The following is a 20,708-nucleotide window of genomic DNA, read 5'->3' on the forward strand; positions in this document are numbered from 1 at the left end:
TGCATTACGCAATGACTTTGAAAATGACTATGAAATAATTATTCACAGAAAACACTATTCATATATAATACACATTAATTGACCCTAAATGACATTTTACCATGACTTGTGCAAGATGATCAGTGATACTACACTTGATTACCCCAATGTTAACATTTCATGAACTATATCCATAAACTTTCAAAGTTATGATGGAAATTCAACAATAACCCCCAACATGGCCGATGTTCATTGGACTTAAAATGACTTTTGACCTTGGTCATGTGACCCAAAACTCGCACGAGATGTTCAGTGATACTTGATTACTCTTATATCCTCATTTTATGAACTAGATCCATAAACTTTCAAAGTTATGATGATAATTCAACAAATACCCCAAACATGGCCCAAGTTCATTGACCTAAAATGGCCTGTGATCTTGGTCATGTGACTTGAAAGTTGAAACTCGCACAGGATGTTCAGTGATATCTGCTTACTCCTATGTTCAAGTTTTATGAACTAGAGTTCATAAAACTCAAAGTTATGATGGTAATCCAACAAATACCTCAAGTTCCCAACATGGCCAAAGTTCATTGACGTTAAATGACCATTTACCTTGGTCATGTGACCTGAAACTCGCAAGGATGTTCAGTGATACTTGATTACTCTTATGTCCAAGTTTCATGAACTCGGTTCATATACTTTCTTAGTTATGATAAGATTTCAAAAACTTAACCTTTTTTTAAGGACTTCAATGTTGACGATGCCGTCTTAAAGCAGCTCCAGTCTCGCTCTGCACCTTGGACAAAGCTGAAATTCCTCTTCAACATTCTGATGCTGAGATGCACAACAACAGTAGTGTACACAGGGGGGATGTTACAGGTGTTCAAACACCCCCCCCAAAAAAAAAAAAAAGTTAAAGACCTTTTTTGGGGGGGGCTTGTCAATTTTTTTAGGGTACGAAACAATGTAAAATTTGCGGGGAAGACTTGTTTTGCTTGTCAATTATTTTTAAGGTATGAAACATTTCATTCAGCTTGAACCCCCCCCCCTTTCAAAAATCCTGCGTACTTTACTGCACTACAATCATGCCCATTGAATCTTTTCAGGTCAGTGCATTTGCTAATTATTGACATTTTAAGGTTACATTTGCCTTTTCTACACACCAACCCCCTCCTGAAAGTGGTGTCAAGTGAACTAACTTGCCTATTTGCCCCATCCCTTTCAAATATGACACTTCACGATGTGCTCAGATTCAAACTCTCAATCAGTAGAGTATGATTGGACCAATTGATTTATCAGCTGGTGTTTGTTGATAAAATATCTGGGTGTTGAATATCGCTCCCTGGGACCTTTAATACTTTAGCACACTGGACAGGGCAATTCTTTAAAGCATGGACGGCATCATTAAAATCAATGATTCATCAGGCACCTTAACAAGCAATTAATCCTCAGCTCAAAATCAAATATTTTATTCCTTTTGACGGTCATCTACTAAACACTTTTCCATCGCTACGTCAAATCGGGTAACTTCGGTCATCGCTGAGGAAGGCTCCAGTTAGCAGCCAAAAATTTCAAGGTAATCCTTCAGATTTTTTGTCTGCGTTGAAAGCAAAAGATTAGCCTTTCCTTACTTTTCTTATATGTTGTCCGACTACATCTCTCACTTGAATATGAAATTTCAGTCTTTGAGTTCCTTAAACCCCAAGTTTTTTATAAAGATGCGATAATGTGAAAACCGGTCACATTGGACTCTTATTGTAAGATCGTAGGTGATATCTACAGAAGCTTAAAAGTGCCATCTCCTTGACATGAAGGCACAAGTCTCATGCAAACATGAGAAGACAATTTGTGAATCTAAACAAACAACATATTTGCCATTTTTGTCAGCTCTGGAACATTGGACGAAACTGCTGTTCAAACTCATCGACCCTGGACAAAGACTTCATTGTGATTTGACTTGCCTTTTCAATGCATTTGCTGCATTGAAGGATTTATTTTGTGTTGAGGCGCAAAAACGCAATATTTGTTGACATTGTGAGATACGTTATGCTAGTGCTCATTGACAAGTTGACTTATGAAAAGGTACATGGATGATAATGGCAAGTTGAGTAATCTTAATCTATTAGTCTTATGTCATCGTTTCAGCTGTTGACTTGATGAGATACAATAACCCGATATATTTGCATTATGATTTGTGATTCAAGCTAAGGAAAATGTCCAAAAAATATATCTTGCAAAACAAAATTTCAGATTCAACACAAAATGTAAGAGATACATGGTAAATAAATGAAATGAAATAGACTTCATGCAGACAATTTCGTCCTGCTAATAAACTATATTAGAACTTGATAATGATTAGAGGGTGCCATAATAAATTACTTGATACTGAGAGCAGCAATCTGCTCTGTATACAAAAGAGGGCTAAGAGAATGCTGAATATTTGATGTGTCTTGCCGATCATATGGGACACCATATCATCCAACTCAGAGAGATGAGATGGTAAGATTTAATGATGACCTGGATCTATCCAACCAGAATACAAATGGCTTGGATGAAAAGCAAGCAGTATATACTCAGATTTACTTCCATACTGGTGGACATTTATGCATCAGAAGCATCCCATGGCAAGGGTACGATGATACACAGTAACACTAACAACCCAAATCTCAAATGTCGTGGAATAATTGTTTGTTGTTTTAAAAACATTGATAGGTTCTGTCCATTGGTTTGAGTTGTTAAAGAAAGGAATTTGAAATAATGTAGGCCTATATATTGCAATAAAGCAATGTTGTTGTTTTTTTAAGAAATTAAGTCAGCATAATGATAACATTTTGCAGTAAGCAACAAACTCTGCACTGAAATGAAAGCATGGGAATACCCACAAAAGTAGTCTGCCCTAATGTTATAGCAGATTTTTAATCATGTATTAATGTAAGATATTTGAACTTGAAGTGCAGCCTTTATGAAGTGGACCATCTTTCTTATGATATTCTCCCCTTAACAATGAAAATCATCAACATAAATTGCAATGAATTAGTCGCTCTGAGTTTCCATCTAAATTTAGAATCTCTTTAAGAAAAGATGAAGAAAGAATATCCATTGAGTATGGTGATACAGCAGCTTTGCTTTCACTCTCCCGAACATTTGCCCTTTTCGATTATTTCTGGGCATAGCTTGCAGCGAAAACCTAACCATGTGACGAAGGTGGTCTGAATTTGCAGCCTACACTACAGGCCATTACTTGTACTTGTAAACTGTAGTACCCTCTCGCTATTGTAGTTGTAGTAGACTTGTCTCATGTCTTGTTGATTAAAGTCTTAATCAGGGTCTGAACCTGCAGACTGACCCCCCCAGACAATACTCTAATGGGGCATTGCAAGAAACTTACAATCAATTGCAAGTCTATATTTCTTCCCGAAATCAAGCATGTGCCATGCAATTAATTATAAATTTGTGTTTGACTGCTAATCTGCTTCACGGTAAAAACTGTGGTATCAAAACTGACACCAATTGTTGTTAATAGAGGACCACACCCTGAGGTGTTAAAATTACGCCCTAAAGATTGAACATAACACCAAAGAGTGTAAATGTAACAACCAAAGGTGTTGTAATAACACCTATAGGTGTAAAACTAACACCACCAATTTAACACCGGTGTAAAATAACTGATGTGGTCCTCTATGTACACCGGTTAACACTACAGTTTTTGCTGTGTTCTTGAAACAAGGACTGTAATCTGATTTGCTGAAGTTAAAAGTGATCAATCAATTGTAAAATTGCAACAGAATATTTGCGATTGATTGCACAATATTTTCTTGCAACACCCCTTTAGACTATTTGAGAGTGTATGATGAAAACATGTCATGCTAATAGCATATTGTAGACATGCAACTCATATTTTGCAAAGTTACTCAATCACTTTAGATATTCATCTATGACAACATACAATTCAATTAGGGCCTAAAAAACCTTCCCTAAACAAAAAAACAAAAATAAAATTCAATAACAAAAACATAACCTAAAATGCTTTCAAAATCTCTCTCAACACCTATAATGCATTTTTTAAAACTTATAACATACTGTTATTACTGTAGCTACAAGAATTAAATGAGGAAAAAGGGTATATGAACATCATCTGGCAGTCTTCTGTTGTCATTAAGTCATAAGAAATGGATCCCTTACTTCAATTTGATGCATGAAGAGCTGTGGTGTTACCATGACAACCAGGTGGTGATTGTAAAAAGCAAGATTATTGTATTTAAGCCTTCATGAAATCGTGAAGGTCCATGTTTGAATACGACTTTTAATGCTCCCATTACGCATGCTTTATGACAATACCAGATATCTCACTTTTTTTCGGTGTAGCATTTGTAGGGATATCATCATGTGTACACGCCTACAGCTCTATGAGTGCTCTTCTTTCAGCTAACGCAACATATCATTTTGCTTTAAAAGTCATCTCTAGTACATGCAGGTCCATTGTTAACTCTAATGTTAAGACCAATCCAGACAAATAAGTGGGGGAGGGGGGTAATATTAATTAACTGGGCGTTGTGACGTGCGTCTGTAATCCAAGCTATGTGGGGAAGTTACAAATTGGGGTTCGAGGTTCGAGCCCTGGTCACGTCTTTCGGATGGTGACGTTAAAGGTTGGTCCCAGACATAAATAATCACATCTGATTGATACACGTCTGACAAAACTCAAATACACACACACACACATTAATTTTTGAAATAGTATGGATGCAACTTTGCAGTTTATTTACAAAAGTATGCTCATAAATCTACAGATTTAACATAACCATTACATACTGATACAGCCACCAACTAAATAATTACACTACAATGTGAGATAACGATGTTCTGGTTGAATTAATTATGCCTTTTAGGTAAAGGTCAGGATTAATAAAATGTGATTATTTTAATAGTTTAGATAATAAATGCATTTTAAGTGTTTTTCCAGAATCCATGGCTCTTCTATGCCTTCTAGAAGTTACCTCCACTCTGTTATTCTTGACTACACTCAGCGTGTGTTTACCATTACTCACTTCACTGGCAAGCCAGCAATGATAAAGCACCATGAAGAGGAAGTTGATAATTCTTTTAGAAGCTCTGTGTTATTGCTGGCGAGTGTCCATTATGATGGCAGGCGAGCAGCTTTTAAAGAGGAGATAAATATTTGATGGGTTGCACGGTCCCCAGTGCCTGTACTTATTCAGTAGGCCTAGGGTTCAACGATCAGCAGGGACCCCAAAACCACTGACCTGGACAATAGGCTTTATCCCCATCCCTTTTTACTAGCTCACACACTCACTCTTTATCTTCCTTATGCACACTCTCTCTCTCTCTCTCTCTCATTGGATGTGGCAATTAGTCATGTTTGAACGTATCTTACAGTAAAAACTTGCCACTTGAAACATATTTCCTCAATATTGATCAAGTAGTACACATTGAAAAGATAAATAATAATACCAACAACAACAGAATTATTACTAACATAATGATAGTAGCAACAATAATAATAACTAGATTCTAATTTGTCGTAATAACAAATTTGGTAGTCTGTTGTCATTATCATTGTGAAAAAATGTCCGCTGCCAGTGAAAAAACTAACGCCGCCGAATCATGGTGTATAGGCAGAGGCTGTGCTACAATCGTCCGAATCAGATGTATGACTGACCTTTCACATAACTGCATCAGACTCATCAAGGCAAAGACAAAAGCTGCAACCTCTTAGATTTGAGGCTACTTTGCCTCATGTTGCATTGTTTGTTTCATTTTTACATGATACCCAGTGTGTCCTTTAAAACTGATATATCCTTGGAGATTGTATCTATTCCTTTAGTGTGCATCTTTAAATTCTTTAAATAAAGTGATTTTCCAAAAAAGAACCACTTTAGTCCATCAGAGGGAAACTTGAGCAAAGATAATCTCATATTTTCATCAACAGAATCTAAATTTCAATCAGTCTGATTCAGAAAATGCAAAATACATTTTTAAAAGAGAAAAGAGGTGGCAAAGATAAAAAAAAATAGTAGAGACATCAAGTTGACACTATCTGGAGAGCAGACAGGGACTTTATTGACAAAAGGGAAAATCAAATAGAGAAGGAATGACAAAACAGGAAAGAAAGAGAAAGAAATAGGAGGAATGTGAGAAAGAATAACATGTGGATAGAAAAGTGACTCACTCGTCGCAGGAGGGCTGCAGGAATAGGAAAACTTACAAATAAGGAAACACAGAAGGACAGGGAGAGCAAAGAGAGGGAGACAAAGGAGGGGTGACAAAAGAAGGGGGCAAGGGGACCCAATGAGGATCAGTATACACCATGGGCGTGAAAACAGGAATAAAAGAGAAGGTTAAGATTCTAATCATGATAGCCTATGTAAACAGTCCTGGAAATAACAATGTAATTGAGTATTGTTGCTTGTAATAACCTCTCATTACCTGGATCAGCTTTAACTCTCAAATCCATCTCTCATCATTGAATAGACTGCAAAAACACAATTCCTAATCCAGGCTCCAATCCCTACATTTCTTAGTATTCTTGTAAGAATTTGGGGTAAACCAATTAACCTAAGTTAAAGGGGTTATCACAAAATGCTGTGAAAAAAAATGATATGGTGCATTTATAAAGGTTAGACCAATATCTCGATCTTATTGTCGTTGACAAATATACCAATAATATTGTGTTTGTAGTAGACATGATATTGCATGTCTGAATGCATCTGCAATCATGAAACAGAATGGCCTCTAATCACTTTTCATAAGTTTTCAGTTTCAAATAAATCCTCCGTCATCACTGTCTGTTTTGCATACCAAGTCGAGGTGTGAGGGCACTGCTCCAATCAGGACCAGGTGTAATCATGAAAAAATGAATGTGAACCCTAAACTGGTTTAAGAACTGAATTTCCTTACTTATAATAAAAATTTCACACAAATTTGGTGTTAGATTTAGAATGAACCAAAATATTCTGGGAATTTTGGGTTTCTCAATTTTGAAATCTAGCTGCTCTGCCAAAGCTGGACATTACTTCAGGTCTCTCAGATTTCACTCTGTATCAAACTTGAACATTATCCAATGTTGTGGCACTTGAATGTTAAAAGCATGATTGTTATTGATTAATAGGTCCTCCTGCAGCCAATTACACAGTTCATCTGTCGGTCTATGAGGCGAGCAGCCCCAGCAGTCCAAGCTATTGATTTTTGTGTATGCATGATATTGGAACCACACATCATAGAAGCCTTCAAGGGAAAGAACGAAGTCAATCACTAGGCCAATCAATGACAAAGGCTTGCCTCCGGTCGGGATTGTTCATCAAAGAAACCCTGTGATAAGACCTTTTTGCTGCTGAGAACAAAATCAATTCAGACATAAGCCTGACTTTAGAAATATTTTGTTGTACCTGGGTGTCGTGCAAAATGGCTGAGACCTTTAACACCAAACAGATGAGCCAACTACCTCCAGACATGCAAAATCAAAACACATATCGGCCCATTCTTATACCATAGAGCTTCTAACTGAAATAAGAAGTGCAACAGAAATGTCTTTCAGGCTGACCAAAAAACAATCAAACAAAAATTATTGAAGATAATTGAAATCAAAACCTGATGGACAGGCAGAAACTAGTTAATAATTTGATAAATAAATTTATATAATAGGGGTGGTGGACTCAACTACATTGCTGTATAAATTGCTACCCAAATTGGTGTTTTTTATGTTAAAGTTAGATGATTACATGCCAATAAATCCAAATCTCAAATATTAAGAAAGTGTTATATTTATCGAGCTCTATATAGCTCTATATATTAAGAATTTATCATGATATGCCTAAATTATTTGTTTTGGGTCATGATCCATAACTTATGGTGACAGCAGTGGGATCGATGGAGATATTACTATCCCTTTCTGTCATGTCTTTGTGTGACCTTCATTTGGAGTATATTTTCTAAGGATTTACTGTGATGTATAAAGAGTAAGGTTTAGGCCTGCACAAGTACAGGAAAATGGATATTGGGGATACCCTACATCCTAAAGGTAATGTCAAGACTTGATGTGGAAGAATGTGAGAGAAAATAGAAAGGAAAACTCAAGAGACTGTCACAGGAGAGATGCAAACAATCTTGATGTGAAATACAAAGACAATTTAAGATATTACATGGGATAAGGTAAGTATGAAAAGATCTGATTAAAAAAGAAACATGGAAAGGGCAATTATATTAGCTTGCATGTCAGACAGCCTTTCAACATTTAGAAATTCAATGCTCATGTGTACAGTGACCTTCCTCAGAACATCAATTATATACCATCCCCCATCCATGCAGGGCTCCAAAAATTTGAAGAGCAATTTTATGCTGTAAATTGTTAAACAATTTGGGTAAATATTTCAAGAGTGAGCTTACATTAGTTTCCAATAGCAAGGTTCACACAAGCAACCAGGGAGACTACTGAACTCTACTGCTGTACACAAATGTGACCTTATGTTTTCAAAAATACCCCTAAAACATAAGGTAATTGTAAACTCTGAATATCTTGCACATTATCAGGGAATTATACATTAAAGGTCAAGTCCACCTCAGAAAAATGTTCATTTAAATCAATAAAGAAAAATCAGACAAGCACAATGCTGAAAATTTCATCAAAATCGGATGTAAAATAAGAAAGTTATGACATTTCAAAGTTTCGCTTATTTTTAACAAAATAGTTATATGAATGAGCCAGTTACATCCAAATGAGTCGATGACGTCACTCACTATTTCTTTTGTTTTTTATTGTTTGAATTATACAATATTTCAATTTTTACGAATTTGATGATTAGGACCTCCTTGCCTGAAGCACAAAATGCTAAAATAATGGAATTCCACGTGTTCAGGGAGGAATGAAACTTCATTTCCCATGACAATGACGAGAAAATAAAAATATTTCATATTTCATATAATAAAATACAAAAGAAATAGTGAGTGAGTGATGTCATCATCTCTCTCATTTGGATGTAACTGGCTCGTTCATATAACTATTTTGTTGAAAATAAGCGAAACTTTAAAATGCCATACCTTTTTAATTTTACATCCGATTTTGATGAAATTTTCAGTGTTATGCTGTTGATTTTTTCTCTTTTTATTCAAATAAAGTTTTTGTTGGGGTAGACTTGTCCTTTAAAGACAGCAATAAATATTGAAAAAAGAATGTTTTCATTACATCAATTTTCAAAATATTCCTTTTTCCCCTTTTCTGGTGTTTTTGACAACCCAAACACCAGGAAAAGCTACCCTTTGTATGCATTTTATGGTCATGAAGGTGTAGGGTAACAATGATACTGTTCAGTCACCCTAGCATACATGTGAGAAACAAGTTGATGCCAATTTCTCATTTTTAGATCTTGCAATTTTAGATTATAAGATAAAATATCTTGCAATTCACAAATACTATGTTTGCAATAATATAGTCTTGGGGAAGGCAATAGTTCAAAATGACATTCATAGTTGATGCATGTGCTAGGTTCACACAATTTTACTCCACTGTGTTGTGTGATGTCAGGTTCAGGTTAATTATAAACCTTTTGAAATATGAAATATATTTTCTAGATGTTTGACTTCGGAGATCTTGTGAATTAAATACTCAACTGTTCTGTGTGAACATGTCTAAGAACGTGTTTTCCTTGAGAGTAATAGCCAACCAAGACCTTGACCTCACAATTCATCAAGATTTATGCTGTGTTCACATGCTGTCTAAGCAATGAAAATAAGTTGTTGAGATGCTTAATACAGTAGGCCTAAATCACATGAGAAGAAATAACACCTATTCTACAACTTTACAACTAAGAGCTTTAATAGCCATTCTTTAATCTCAATCTGACCTGGAGGAATCCAGCCGAAAACCTGACATTCCAACTCTGATTTTTCGGATGGGAGAAGGGGGCTCAAACGTGGCCCTTTGACTTTCAAAACCAGGATGCCTACATGTACACATACTCCTTGCATTATTAAAGAAAAGCAATCTAACTTCCAAATGCTGAGCTGGTGAACTTGAATAGGCCTACTATGTGTATGTCAATGTGAACAAATCCTAAGCTCCCAGATTCTAGGGATGAATACTGGGGATGACTGGTCTACACGCTGCCTGCACATTTCTCATTTTCCAGCACGCTTCCTCCTAGGTGCTAAGTTTGTAATATATCACACCTCTACCTCCTTGAATCACCACGACCCCTGCAACACAGAGCTTAGCAATCGATCGTAGAGACGATTTTTAGGAAAATCATCCACAATAACCAATGCAATCAGTTGCAGAAATTCACCCACAACTGATCACTAAACTTTGTGTTACCAGGCCATGATGTAGAATCTAATAGACAGATCCTGGCTTACTGATTTGTTTAGAATTCAATATCTTCTTTGCTGAGAAGCAGAAGGGGTTATGTTTCTAGTAATGAATAAAAAACTTATCGTCTTTCTACTTCTGAACTGATGATACAACTTCTCACATTGCAGTAGGAGTATTCTGTTCGAGGAAATTGAATTTCATTCATGAACCATCCTCTTCATCTTCCTTGCATTTTTTTCTCTTTCTTTTATATTTTTCTTGATTTTGTTTTTCTTTTGCTGTTGTAAGACCTTGGCTTCCAAGAAACAAAGTTATAATTGATTTATTATTAAGGGTTTATTTGATGACTAACACCGGAAGATGAGACCACGGGAATCATTTCAAACACCACTTTTCTTTAATTCCCCATTCTGAATCATCACCAGTGAGTGCAATATTAGTACACATTAATAGGTCTAACAATTACTAGGTGAAAAATAACATCACGGAAATGGGCAGTGGACATATACATGAAAGAAAATCATGGTCTTACTCATACACGTAGTGCATTAAGATTTGTAAAATAAATTATTTCAATTAAAAATAGTTTGTTCAGGTAAAAAAATAATTAAATTGTGCCAAAAAAAATTAACTAGCAGTATTTCTCAACTATGTAACAGCATTAAGTGTAAGTATGGTCAGTTTTTCTTTTTAATGTCTTGTTATCTACTCTTTTTTTAAACCTGTCTTTTCATTATCTTTTGCCTGCTCAAGCAACTGCAGTACCAATGAGAAATAAGGATATTTTACTCCATGATAAAAATGGGGCCTTTGGAAGGCTAGTGATAGGTAATCTTAATTTTTAAGACAGATTTATTCAAGGATTTTATTCATCATTATTTTCATTTTATATAGAAATAGCATACCATTATATATCTGTAAGGAAATAATGGGAATGAAAATATCATTATTAATATTATTATTATCTTTTTGTTTGCCGTCACCTTTGCTTGAGAGGTGAAAGCGAACTGAATCGCTATGACCTACAGGTCTCTCCTCAAGATACATGTATACCAGATAGTACAGGAGCACCACTACACCAGGGTCTCCCCCTACTCTATTATGAATCCTGAAGTGGGTTCTTAAAGGGATGGTCCAGGCTGAAAATATTTGTATCTAAATAAATAGAATAAAATTCATAGAGCAAAATGCTGAAAATTTGATCAAAATCGGGTAACAAATAACAAAGTTATTGAGCAATATTTTGTGAAAACAGTTTTATGCATGTCATGAATATTCATTAGGTGGGCTGTTGATGTCACATCCCCACATTCCTTTTCTTATTTTATTACATGAAATCATAATTGTTTCGTTTTTTCATACATGTGTAAATGATGTGTCTCCATTATGATGAAATAAATTGCAGCAATAAATAACTAATGCACTTAATCAGTTGTCAATCAACTGGTTTTCGTTCTTGTTAAAAAAAAACTAATAATTAACCTAATATCATATAATAAAATACAAAAGAACAAGTGGGGATATGACATCATCAGTCCACTTAATGAATATTCATGAAGACATGCCTAGAACTTTTTCACCGGAATAATGCAAATATTTAAAACTCAATAACTTTGTTATTTGTTACCCGATTTTGATCAAATTTTCAGCATTTTGCTCTGTGAATTTTACTCTATTTATTTAGCTATAAATATTCTCAGCTCAGACCATCCCTTTAACATGCAAAGGTGGTGAATATGCTAAAAATTAAAGAAAACTAGATAACTTACATCTGCAATGCCTTCTGGGAGTGGATCAAGAAGGTGATCTGATTCTGTTTTGGTACAAATAACAGCATCGGAGACCACAAGGCTCTGATTATCATTGCCTTCTTTTGCTGCAGATGACTGGAATTAGAAAAAAAATACAATGATGAAACAAATATTGAAAACAATGCTGCAACACTGTAAAAGAAGCTCAAATGTTGTCAATCTCAACTCATACTACTGAAGGCTAAGGGCTACAAAGTATACTAAAATAATGAAAAAATGAAAAAATTATTTTTGATGCTGAAACATCACAGGTTTTCGCAAACAAAATTTAAGAGATACTGGTATGGAAGATTTCAACTAAATAGTTCTGACAATTTACAGCAATAAAGAACTCTAACAGGTCCATATACAGGCATCTTTTACTCTTTAATACAGCAAAAGATCCACTACTGTTTAAAATCCAATTAAACTAACTTTTTCAGATTCTCTTCTACTTGAGCTCTTTGAAAAATCTTCACAAATCACAATTGAAATGATAATTAGATTAAATCAACTTTGATTTCATTTCACAAGTAAATAATTGATATCGTATGGGTACAAGAACTGAAGCAGTAATTATTGGCAACATATTTGTTTTAATCTTTTGCAGCTTATAATAATAATATATCAAAATTAAACTGGTAAAGAGTTAAGATTTTGCACTTACATATTGATATAATGGGATAATTCAGATAAAATAGTGTGTCAATATGAACAAGGAAAGGGAAAAGCCTGAAAATTATTATTATCATATCACAATTCACATGGCTACGATTGATAAGGACCAAAGTAATGTTTTTTAGTCATAACGCCAATCACAGTTTATTGATATTCATGATATCCTAAAATGGATCGAAGCCTAAAATTATTTGGTCATGCACCTCTGGAGCCATATATTACTCATCAATTGGTGATTTCTCACCAGCTCGTTAACAAACGAACTTATTCAGGCCCTTACTACCTCATTACTTCTGTTCTCAACCAAACAAATTTCCTGTTGTTTCAAGCCAACAAGACTCTTCCATTCCTTAAAGCAGGATGAATATTCTGCTTGCATCACATTAAACCAAAAGTTCTTGCAATTTGCTCTCCCACAATAAAAATCCCTGTAACTTAAGAGAAACATCTGCAATTTGATAATACTTTTGAAAATTTGTGCACTTACTAAATCGCTGATATTTTGTTTTTCAATGCTATGAGAATTTTTCTTGAAACAACACTAGCAAAATACAAGGTAATGATGTTGGCTCACCTTCAGGCAAATACCAGGTTATAAATTTTATAATTGGATTGGTGTGAAAGCATCTTTGAAGCCCAATTTTAGTTTTGGTACACCCCCCCCCAAATACAAAAGAAAAGTGAATGTTGCAATTCAACTTCTATTATTATAGATTTCATTAATGTGATGCCCTAAACAGTTGAGATGTGAAGAATATGAAATGAAAAATTTATTTTATTTTATATATTTTGTAATTTTGATTTTCAGAATTCAAAAAATATTTGATGCTACTATGCTTCTATAGGATTGGCATGGTGGATGCCATTTGACTATTTAATTCACATCACTATCCCTTTTCCAAAGCTTTATCAAGGCTCAGTTTCAAATGATTTCAAACTGATCTAATCATAAAAATATGGCGTAATTTCCTTCAGCAAGAAATTTATCCACATTGTGCTGCACTCAACACAGGTGAGGTGAATGGGTACCCAGCAGGATTTATTCCTTGAATGCATGAGCGCTGAAAGGCAGCTCAAGCTAAAGCCGGGGTATTAATAATAATAACAATAACATCGCGCCTCAGAATAGAATATTTCTAGATAGATGGCGCTTAATAAATGCCTATTATGATCATTACTATCATTAAGGCTTACCTCTGTTGTTTCTTCTGGGATGGTATCCAGGAGCTGATCAGACTCTGTTTTCTGACAAACCATGGTTTCTATCGTCTCTGTTCGTATCGCATCAGGGGGAGTACAATGAGACTGATCACAGATATGGCGTATAGGTGAGGATGGCTTATTCGGTGCTGGAATGATTAAACGATAAAAGGCATTACGTGACGGCTACATTGAACAACATATCAGCTAGCATCTTCAGTTCACAGTTCTTTACCCAGAATGCAACATGTTTGTATATTTTGTAATCTCTTTCACTCCAAACCTACATCTATTTCTGAGAATATTTATTCTCTGTTCACATCACACTGTCTGAAAACCAGCATATTTTCCAAACATGCTCATTGCTGCCCCTTAATCATCCTCAGGAAAGTTGGTAGCAAAACCCAAAAAAATTAGAATATAATTTACATCCTATCAGTCTCAAGGAATTCAAACCAAGGTATGAATTGGTACCAGCAGAAAGGAATCTCTTGATTTCTCTATATAATAAGTAGCCTTGTCAATGTTACAGTGTTGTAAGTAAACTAAATGAAATGCAATTGTTGAATATATGATGCATTACATTATGATATCAAATCTCTTTGTGCATCATATTCAGAAGTGCTTGATTTTCTTATCACTCAATATCAAATGTTGCTCCAACAACCTTTATACAGCTATTTCTTAGTATCTATTTATTTTATATGGGCCAAGAGCAGCACAACTGTTCCCTGACATTGTAACTCATAGGCAAGTCAGAATCACTTAACCAAATACTTCATTTGTAAAATTTAATAAATGATGCACATTTTGATTCATCCAGTAAAATACTCAAATACAATATAAAGGTCTAATTCATTAATTTAATCTAGTCCACAGGGTTTACTCTCCATGCAAAAAAAAGACTGTTGACCTTAAGCAACATATAAACAGAAAATAACAAATCCAAAACAATAACAATATTTACAACTTATCAAACAACCATCAGAAGAAATAAAAGAATACTGGGGTACCTTTTGTTATTTTAATGCAAGGGCTTCTTGGATGGTTTTGTTCCAGAGTGACGCTGCAGCTGGCCATCTTATCAATTAACTTCATACCAACTTGCAGCCAGATGCTGACATTGTCATGGATGAGGTAAGTCTCCGCTCAAAATGTGATCTGAAAAAAAAAAAAAGAAATTCACGAAACCTTACCCCAATAATCAAACTTAATCTTACAACTTCATCTTCTTTTTGGAGCATTGTGGCCCAGTGGATTAGTCTTCTGACTTTGAAACAGAGGGTCGTGGGTTCGAATCCCAGCCATGGCGTAATTTCCTTCAGCAAGGAATTCATCCACCTTGTGCTGCACTCAACCCAGGTGAGGTGAATGGGTACCTGGCAGGAATTTATTCCTTGAAATGCCACCGCGCTGTATAAGGCTGCAGGGCTAAAGCCAGGACAATATCCAAGTCCTTTTGAAGCGCATAGGGACGTCATGACAAAATGTGATATGCGCTATACAAGACTACGTTATTATTATTATCATTATTCTCATGCCTTACAAGTTATTTTTTTATCTCGTTCATATTCCATATCCTTCTTTCTATTTTCTTCCCTATACATGTACTTTCTGCCTTCTTTTCCCCTCTCCAAAGTCAGTACAACAGAAATGTTTTGATTATGAATGTGTTTGAATTTTATTTTTTCTTACATTTTTTCATAAAATATGAAGCTTAAGAAACCATACCCCATCCTCTCTCCTTTAATATCTGCGCGAAAGAATACATCTATGTGTATCTATCCAACTATGGGCTTCATGTATATATATCTGTCTATATCATCTATTTACCTCATTATATTTCTGTCTTTAATAGAACTTTATGTCTATAAGATCAGGGCAGAAATTTTTCGCTGGGAGACAGCACAAATAAACTTTTTCAAAAAAAAATTGAAATCAAGGGAGCAAAAGAAATAGTAGGATTTGGTGCATACTTTTGGTGAAATTTGTAAAAAAAAATCAGTAAAAAAATGTAAATTTTCAAAGTGTGGGGAGCGACTGCATGAGATTGTCTCAGATAAATAATACTCCAGTGTCATGGCTCATGAAACAATATCAGACTACACAGACTTTTTTTCAAAGGATAAAGCTCTGGCATTCAAAATGTGCACATTGCATGAATACAAATTCAGAATTCTCTCTTTAAAGTTTAAAGAGATGTATATAATGAAATATAAGGCTTGTGTGAGCTGTATCCACAAGCAGTATTCCATCCATATTTGGGTTCACCCTGTTTTGCCACTTGCAATCATTGAACTCATTGGCATTTCTTGGAAGATTGTTTCTCCATTTATAACTTAAAAGCAATTTTAATGTTGATCTTTTATTTTTTTGAATTATGAAAGTATTTTTTAAATTTTTTTTTTAGAAAGTGTCTAGCCCCTTTGCAGAAAGAGGTTTGAATGAAACTGAATTTAATTGAATAAAAATACCGGCAACATGCTCAAGGCTCTCTGTCTCTTTGTCTCTCTTCTCTTTTCCTCTTCTCTTCTCTTCTCTTCTCTTCTCCTATCTTCTCTCCTTTTTTTAAGTGAACAAAAGAAATACAATGATTCATTTGCCCTTCATTGCTTACTGACATACAAAGAAAACAATCAACATTAACTGTATATATTTCCTGCAATGTTTATATATTCTGTTTCTCTCTCTCCCTCAAATCTTCTGAAATATGACTCCCAGTTGAACCATGGCAACATGATCCAGTGAAGAAGCTGATGATGGATCTGTTTATCCACTGTTTGCATAATATAATTGCCAATAAATCACTTTCCATTGCAAGGAGTATGTGTTCAACCTTCTTTGAGCAAGGCATACATCACAGGGGAGCAGTTCATGAAACACAAAAGTCAGCCATCTGTTATAAGCTACTGAAATCTCTGCATCGGACTGGTGCAGAACAAATTAAGTCTGTGAAACATGACTGGATGAGATGCTCCATGAAACACTCCAACAATGTAATGTGCTAATTTAGCACTTACAGTGCTTGTATAGTGACTACACTACGAGTGTAAACTAGAAAATCAGCACTCGTAGTGCAGTCACTACACAAGCACTGTAAGTGCTAAGTTAGCACATCATTTTTTACAGTGCATGTTCTCTCCAAGCGGTAAATTGCCAATTTGTCCACTGCCAACTTGTCCACTCACCACATGGTCTACCTTCATTTAGTCTAATGCTATTCCATCCATCAACATTTCATGTAACAACCAATTGGTCCAATAACCATTTGGTCCAATCATCACTTTGTCTAATCATCATTTGTCTATGACCATTTCGTCTCAAAACCAGTTGGTCTAATACCCCTTTTCTTTTAATTCATTTCACACAATTAACACTTTAGTTTCATTAGACCAAAAGGTATATGGACTAAATGGCTATTGGACCGGGTATTGGACCAACTGGTTATTAGACAAAATGGCATTAGACTAAATGAAAGTAGACCATGTGGTGAGTAGACGAACTGATGATAGATCAAACGGCTGGATCAAATGATAGTAGACAAGTTGGCATTTGGACGAATAGGCATAAGACGAATTGGAAATAAATACTCCAAGCTTCTATACACCATGAGCAATATAGAAGTGTTCCAACTAATTAACATTTTTTCAGCATTTATAAAACAGATCAGATAATCTTCAATTCCAATCTTCAAATACAGACATTCATGAGGGAAACATTGGTTCAGAAATGTATGAAATATTAGAATTCATTCAAAAAAGCACCAAAAAAAATTAAAAAATCAGGAATGAATGGCAATGAGAGTGTGACAATATTTTTTTCACTTTTGTTACTGAATGTTTAACCCTAGCCTTCTGGAACTTGGTGATCCCTGCAAAAAGTTCATGGGAAATAGAGAATTCAGAAGTGATTTAATGTGAAGAGGTTAAAGATCTTTATCTTTATTGGAATAATGTACAAATATACCAAACATAGAATGTACAAAGTCATAAATTCTGCCCATGTGTATTCATTGAGGTACTAAGTCAAGTAGATCATTATAATATAAGCAAAAATTTTCAAACATGTTACTTCAAGCTGTGATTCATATAAATTATTGAATAGCCTTTGTTATATATATTTTTGCTACCTCAGTCAAGGAGTTATTCAACCATTAATATACCGTATCAAATATATGCCCACATAATGAGAAGGGGGCAATCAAAATAACATTAGTATCAAGACACATACCATTATTCTACGACCAAATTATTTTGCTCTTCTGATATCTAGTTGGAATCTGAACATCACCAAATTTGTGAATTATTGATTTCATGATTTTATCAGCAGGTCTCTGTTTCAGCTCTGAACTTCCTTTGCCATCTGAATTTTCAAAAACATTAAATATTGAGAAAGCTTAGTAGGCCTAGGCTGTAGACGGTGTTATCTATATTTTCTTTTTAAAAAAATAGTCTCCATTATGAGAACATACTGCAACAAGTAGCATATATAGGCTATACAATCAATCAATTTGCACATGTATCAATGTTAATATTAAACCATGTTGACCAATAAAGTGAAATATAGGACAATGGGTTATCTATTGACCGAGTGTTTCTCAATGTAACAGGATATTCGTAGACTCTACAATCAAAGATATGACAATCAATTACAAAATGAATTGTTAAAATGAAGTATATATTTTTCATAATTATATGACAGATAAAAAGATTTCAAAATTGATTGATTGTAGATGCAGTATTGCAAATTTATAAAAACTTATATTTTTGTTGGTTTACTAATAAAAAATAGATTGTACAATCAATTAAATCTTATTTTTCAGACCAAGAACAGATAATTAATATGAAACCCTAACTGAACTAAATCTTCTCAAATCATTTTGGTATCAAGTCATGAGAAAGAAACAGTTGGTCAATTTATGCAGCCTGATCACACAATGAGATCTGAAATCAATAATTATTTTGGGTATATTATATAGGCCGTCTACTATATGCATGCACACCCTCAATGTGTTTCTTACTTTCTGGGATTTTTTTAGAACTGTTGACTGTTCAATGTTCTCATAATCCACAAAACAATGCATCAATAAGCCAGCAAAACAAACCAAACAGCTTTCATCTAACAGAATAAGAGGAAATGAAGAATGAAATGAAAATAAAATTGATAACTCCTTGAAGGTTTATAATCTTGTCCATAAACTTTCTCAGTAATATTTTGCACTATGCACTACAGCGCTATTTATGCCTAGATATTCCCACATCAGCAGATTGTTCAAGTACAGACACACACATGGCAGTAGCAGCATCACAGTAGCTAAAAAGGGAGAATGGGTAAAGAGAAATCATGCATATTGCATAAATCCATCAAATAGCAATCGAGAATCCCTCACCCCAAGTGGCCCGAGCTCCTGCCAGCCAAATCGACCCATGCACCGCGATGGTCCCCACGGGGGACTTTCCCGGGCGTTAAGTCTACCAAGCCAGGTACGTGCTCACCTGATTCTCTCCTTCCTCCAGGTTTATTCCACTGGATACACGATCTCGTACAAAACACACGGATGCAGACGACTCATGCTCAAATATTGGTCCACGCAGATGTTTTATCGATTAGTAACTTATAAAAAGACTACCATGTAATATCAAAACCATCTGCGAATAAACAAAAGTACAAGTCCAAACTGAGTAACACGAAATCACATGTTATTGAGTATGCAGGCGTAGAGCAAAAATTAAGCGTTACGATAGTTTTCGGCAACTTGCGGGTCAACTTGAACCGAAAATAGGCACCTGATCATCATTCCTCCATCGAACACCAAACGCCTATTCTGCCACTCGCATCATCACCGTTACTAGCGATGAAATGGACTCGTCCAGCTTGTTTCGAAGTGATTTCGAATGCGACACTTCGAATATGTTTCAATAGGTGGTTTCAGACCGCCTCGAAGTTCGCCAGTTCCAGGTATTCTCTGATCGGGAAATTTACCCCGATCAGAAAATACCAGGTATTTTGGTAATGTGAAAGCAAACTACGCGTAATCTCCCCGAAAGAAAATACCCGCTAAATAGTAGGTACTTGGCGAAATTACGAGAACTTTCGTGGGGATTTTTCCAAGGTCGCAGGTATTTTGGCGATGTGAAAGCAAATTACGGGAACTTTTATCCCAGCGTGTCGTTGGGCGCGGCGGCGTGGGTGGCTGCTGGGCTAGAGATTTTGAATCTCCCGCCTTGCCTGCTTATCAGACCACACTGCGCATGCTCGTAACTTCGGGAACTTATCCCGAAGGATGTGTTTCGGGGCGGTGTGAATGCAGGAATAATTAACGGGTATTTTTTAGCCTTAAAAAGTTCTCGTAATTTAACGGGGATTCTTGTGATCGAGGCGGTTTGAAACCGCCTATATTTGTTTCGTGTTGCGTATCTCAACCTTCGCATTTGGGGGTAAACTATTACTTTCATTATACTTATGAACTCTGTCCCTTAGATTATGCGAAGCAGTGTCGTTCAAACCCATTTTGAAGCAATTGGGACTTCATTTTATGCCTATATTTAGTTTTATGTAAATATTTTTCAAGAGGGAGATTAAAAAAATATCGGGAAAAATATGTTATTCAAGAAAGAACTTCAGACATATTATTCTGCATCTCTTGCCCCTTTCATTAAACAAATTTCAAATACTTAAAGGCAGAATAGGCGCTTTAATGCTTGATACTAACATACACACTAATAACCATTCGA

General features: G+C 35.2%; 1 protein-coding gene across 2 annotated transcripts in view; it reads right to left on the reverse strand.

The window, feature by feature from the left end:
• The window catches only part of LOC121422709 (rhomboid-related protein 3-like), a 58,871-nt gene extending 39,022 nt beyond the window's left edge, over window positions 1-19,849 (reverse strand). Inside the window, exons 1-4 of one of the 2 annotated variants that reach the window (XM_041617879.1) lie at window positions 19,470-19,849; window positions 14,988-15,135; window positions 13,969-14,123; window positions 12,076-12,192 (exon numbers count right to left, since the gene is read on the reverse strand). In XM_041617879.1, coding sequence (XP_041473813.1) covers window positions 12,076-12,192; window positions 13,969-14,123; window positions 14,988-15,072 — 357 coding nt within the window. In that variant the 5' untranslated portion in view covers window positions 15,073-15,135; window positions 19,470-19,849. The other variant, XM_041617880.1, reaches the window with a different exon arrangement.
• Window positions 19,850-20,708: the final 859 nt, after the last annotated feature.

This window comes from Lytechinus variegatus, chromosome 10 (assembly GCF_018143015.1).
Source record: "Lytechinus variegatus isolate NC3 chromosome 10, Lvar_3.0, whole genome shotgun sequence".
Lineage (NCBI taxonomy): Eukaryota > Metazoa > Echinodermata > Echinoidea > Temnopleuroida > Toxopneustidae > Lytechinus > Lytechinus variegatus.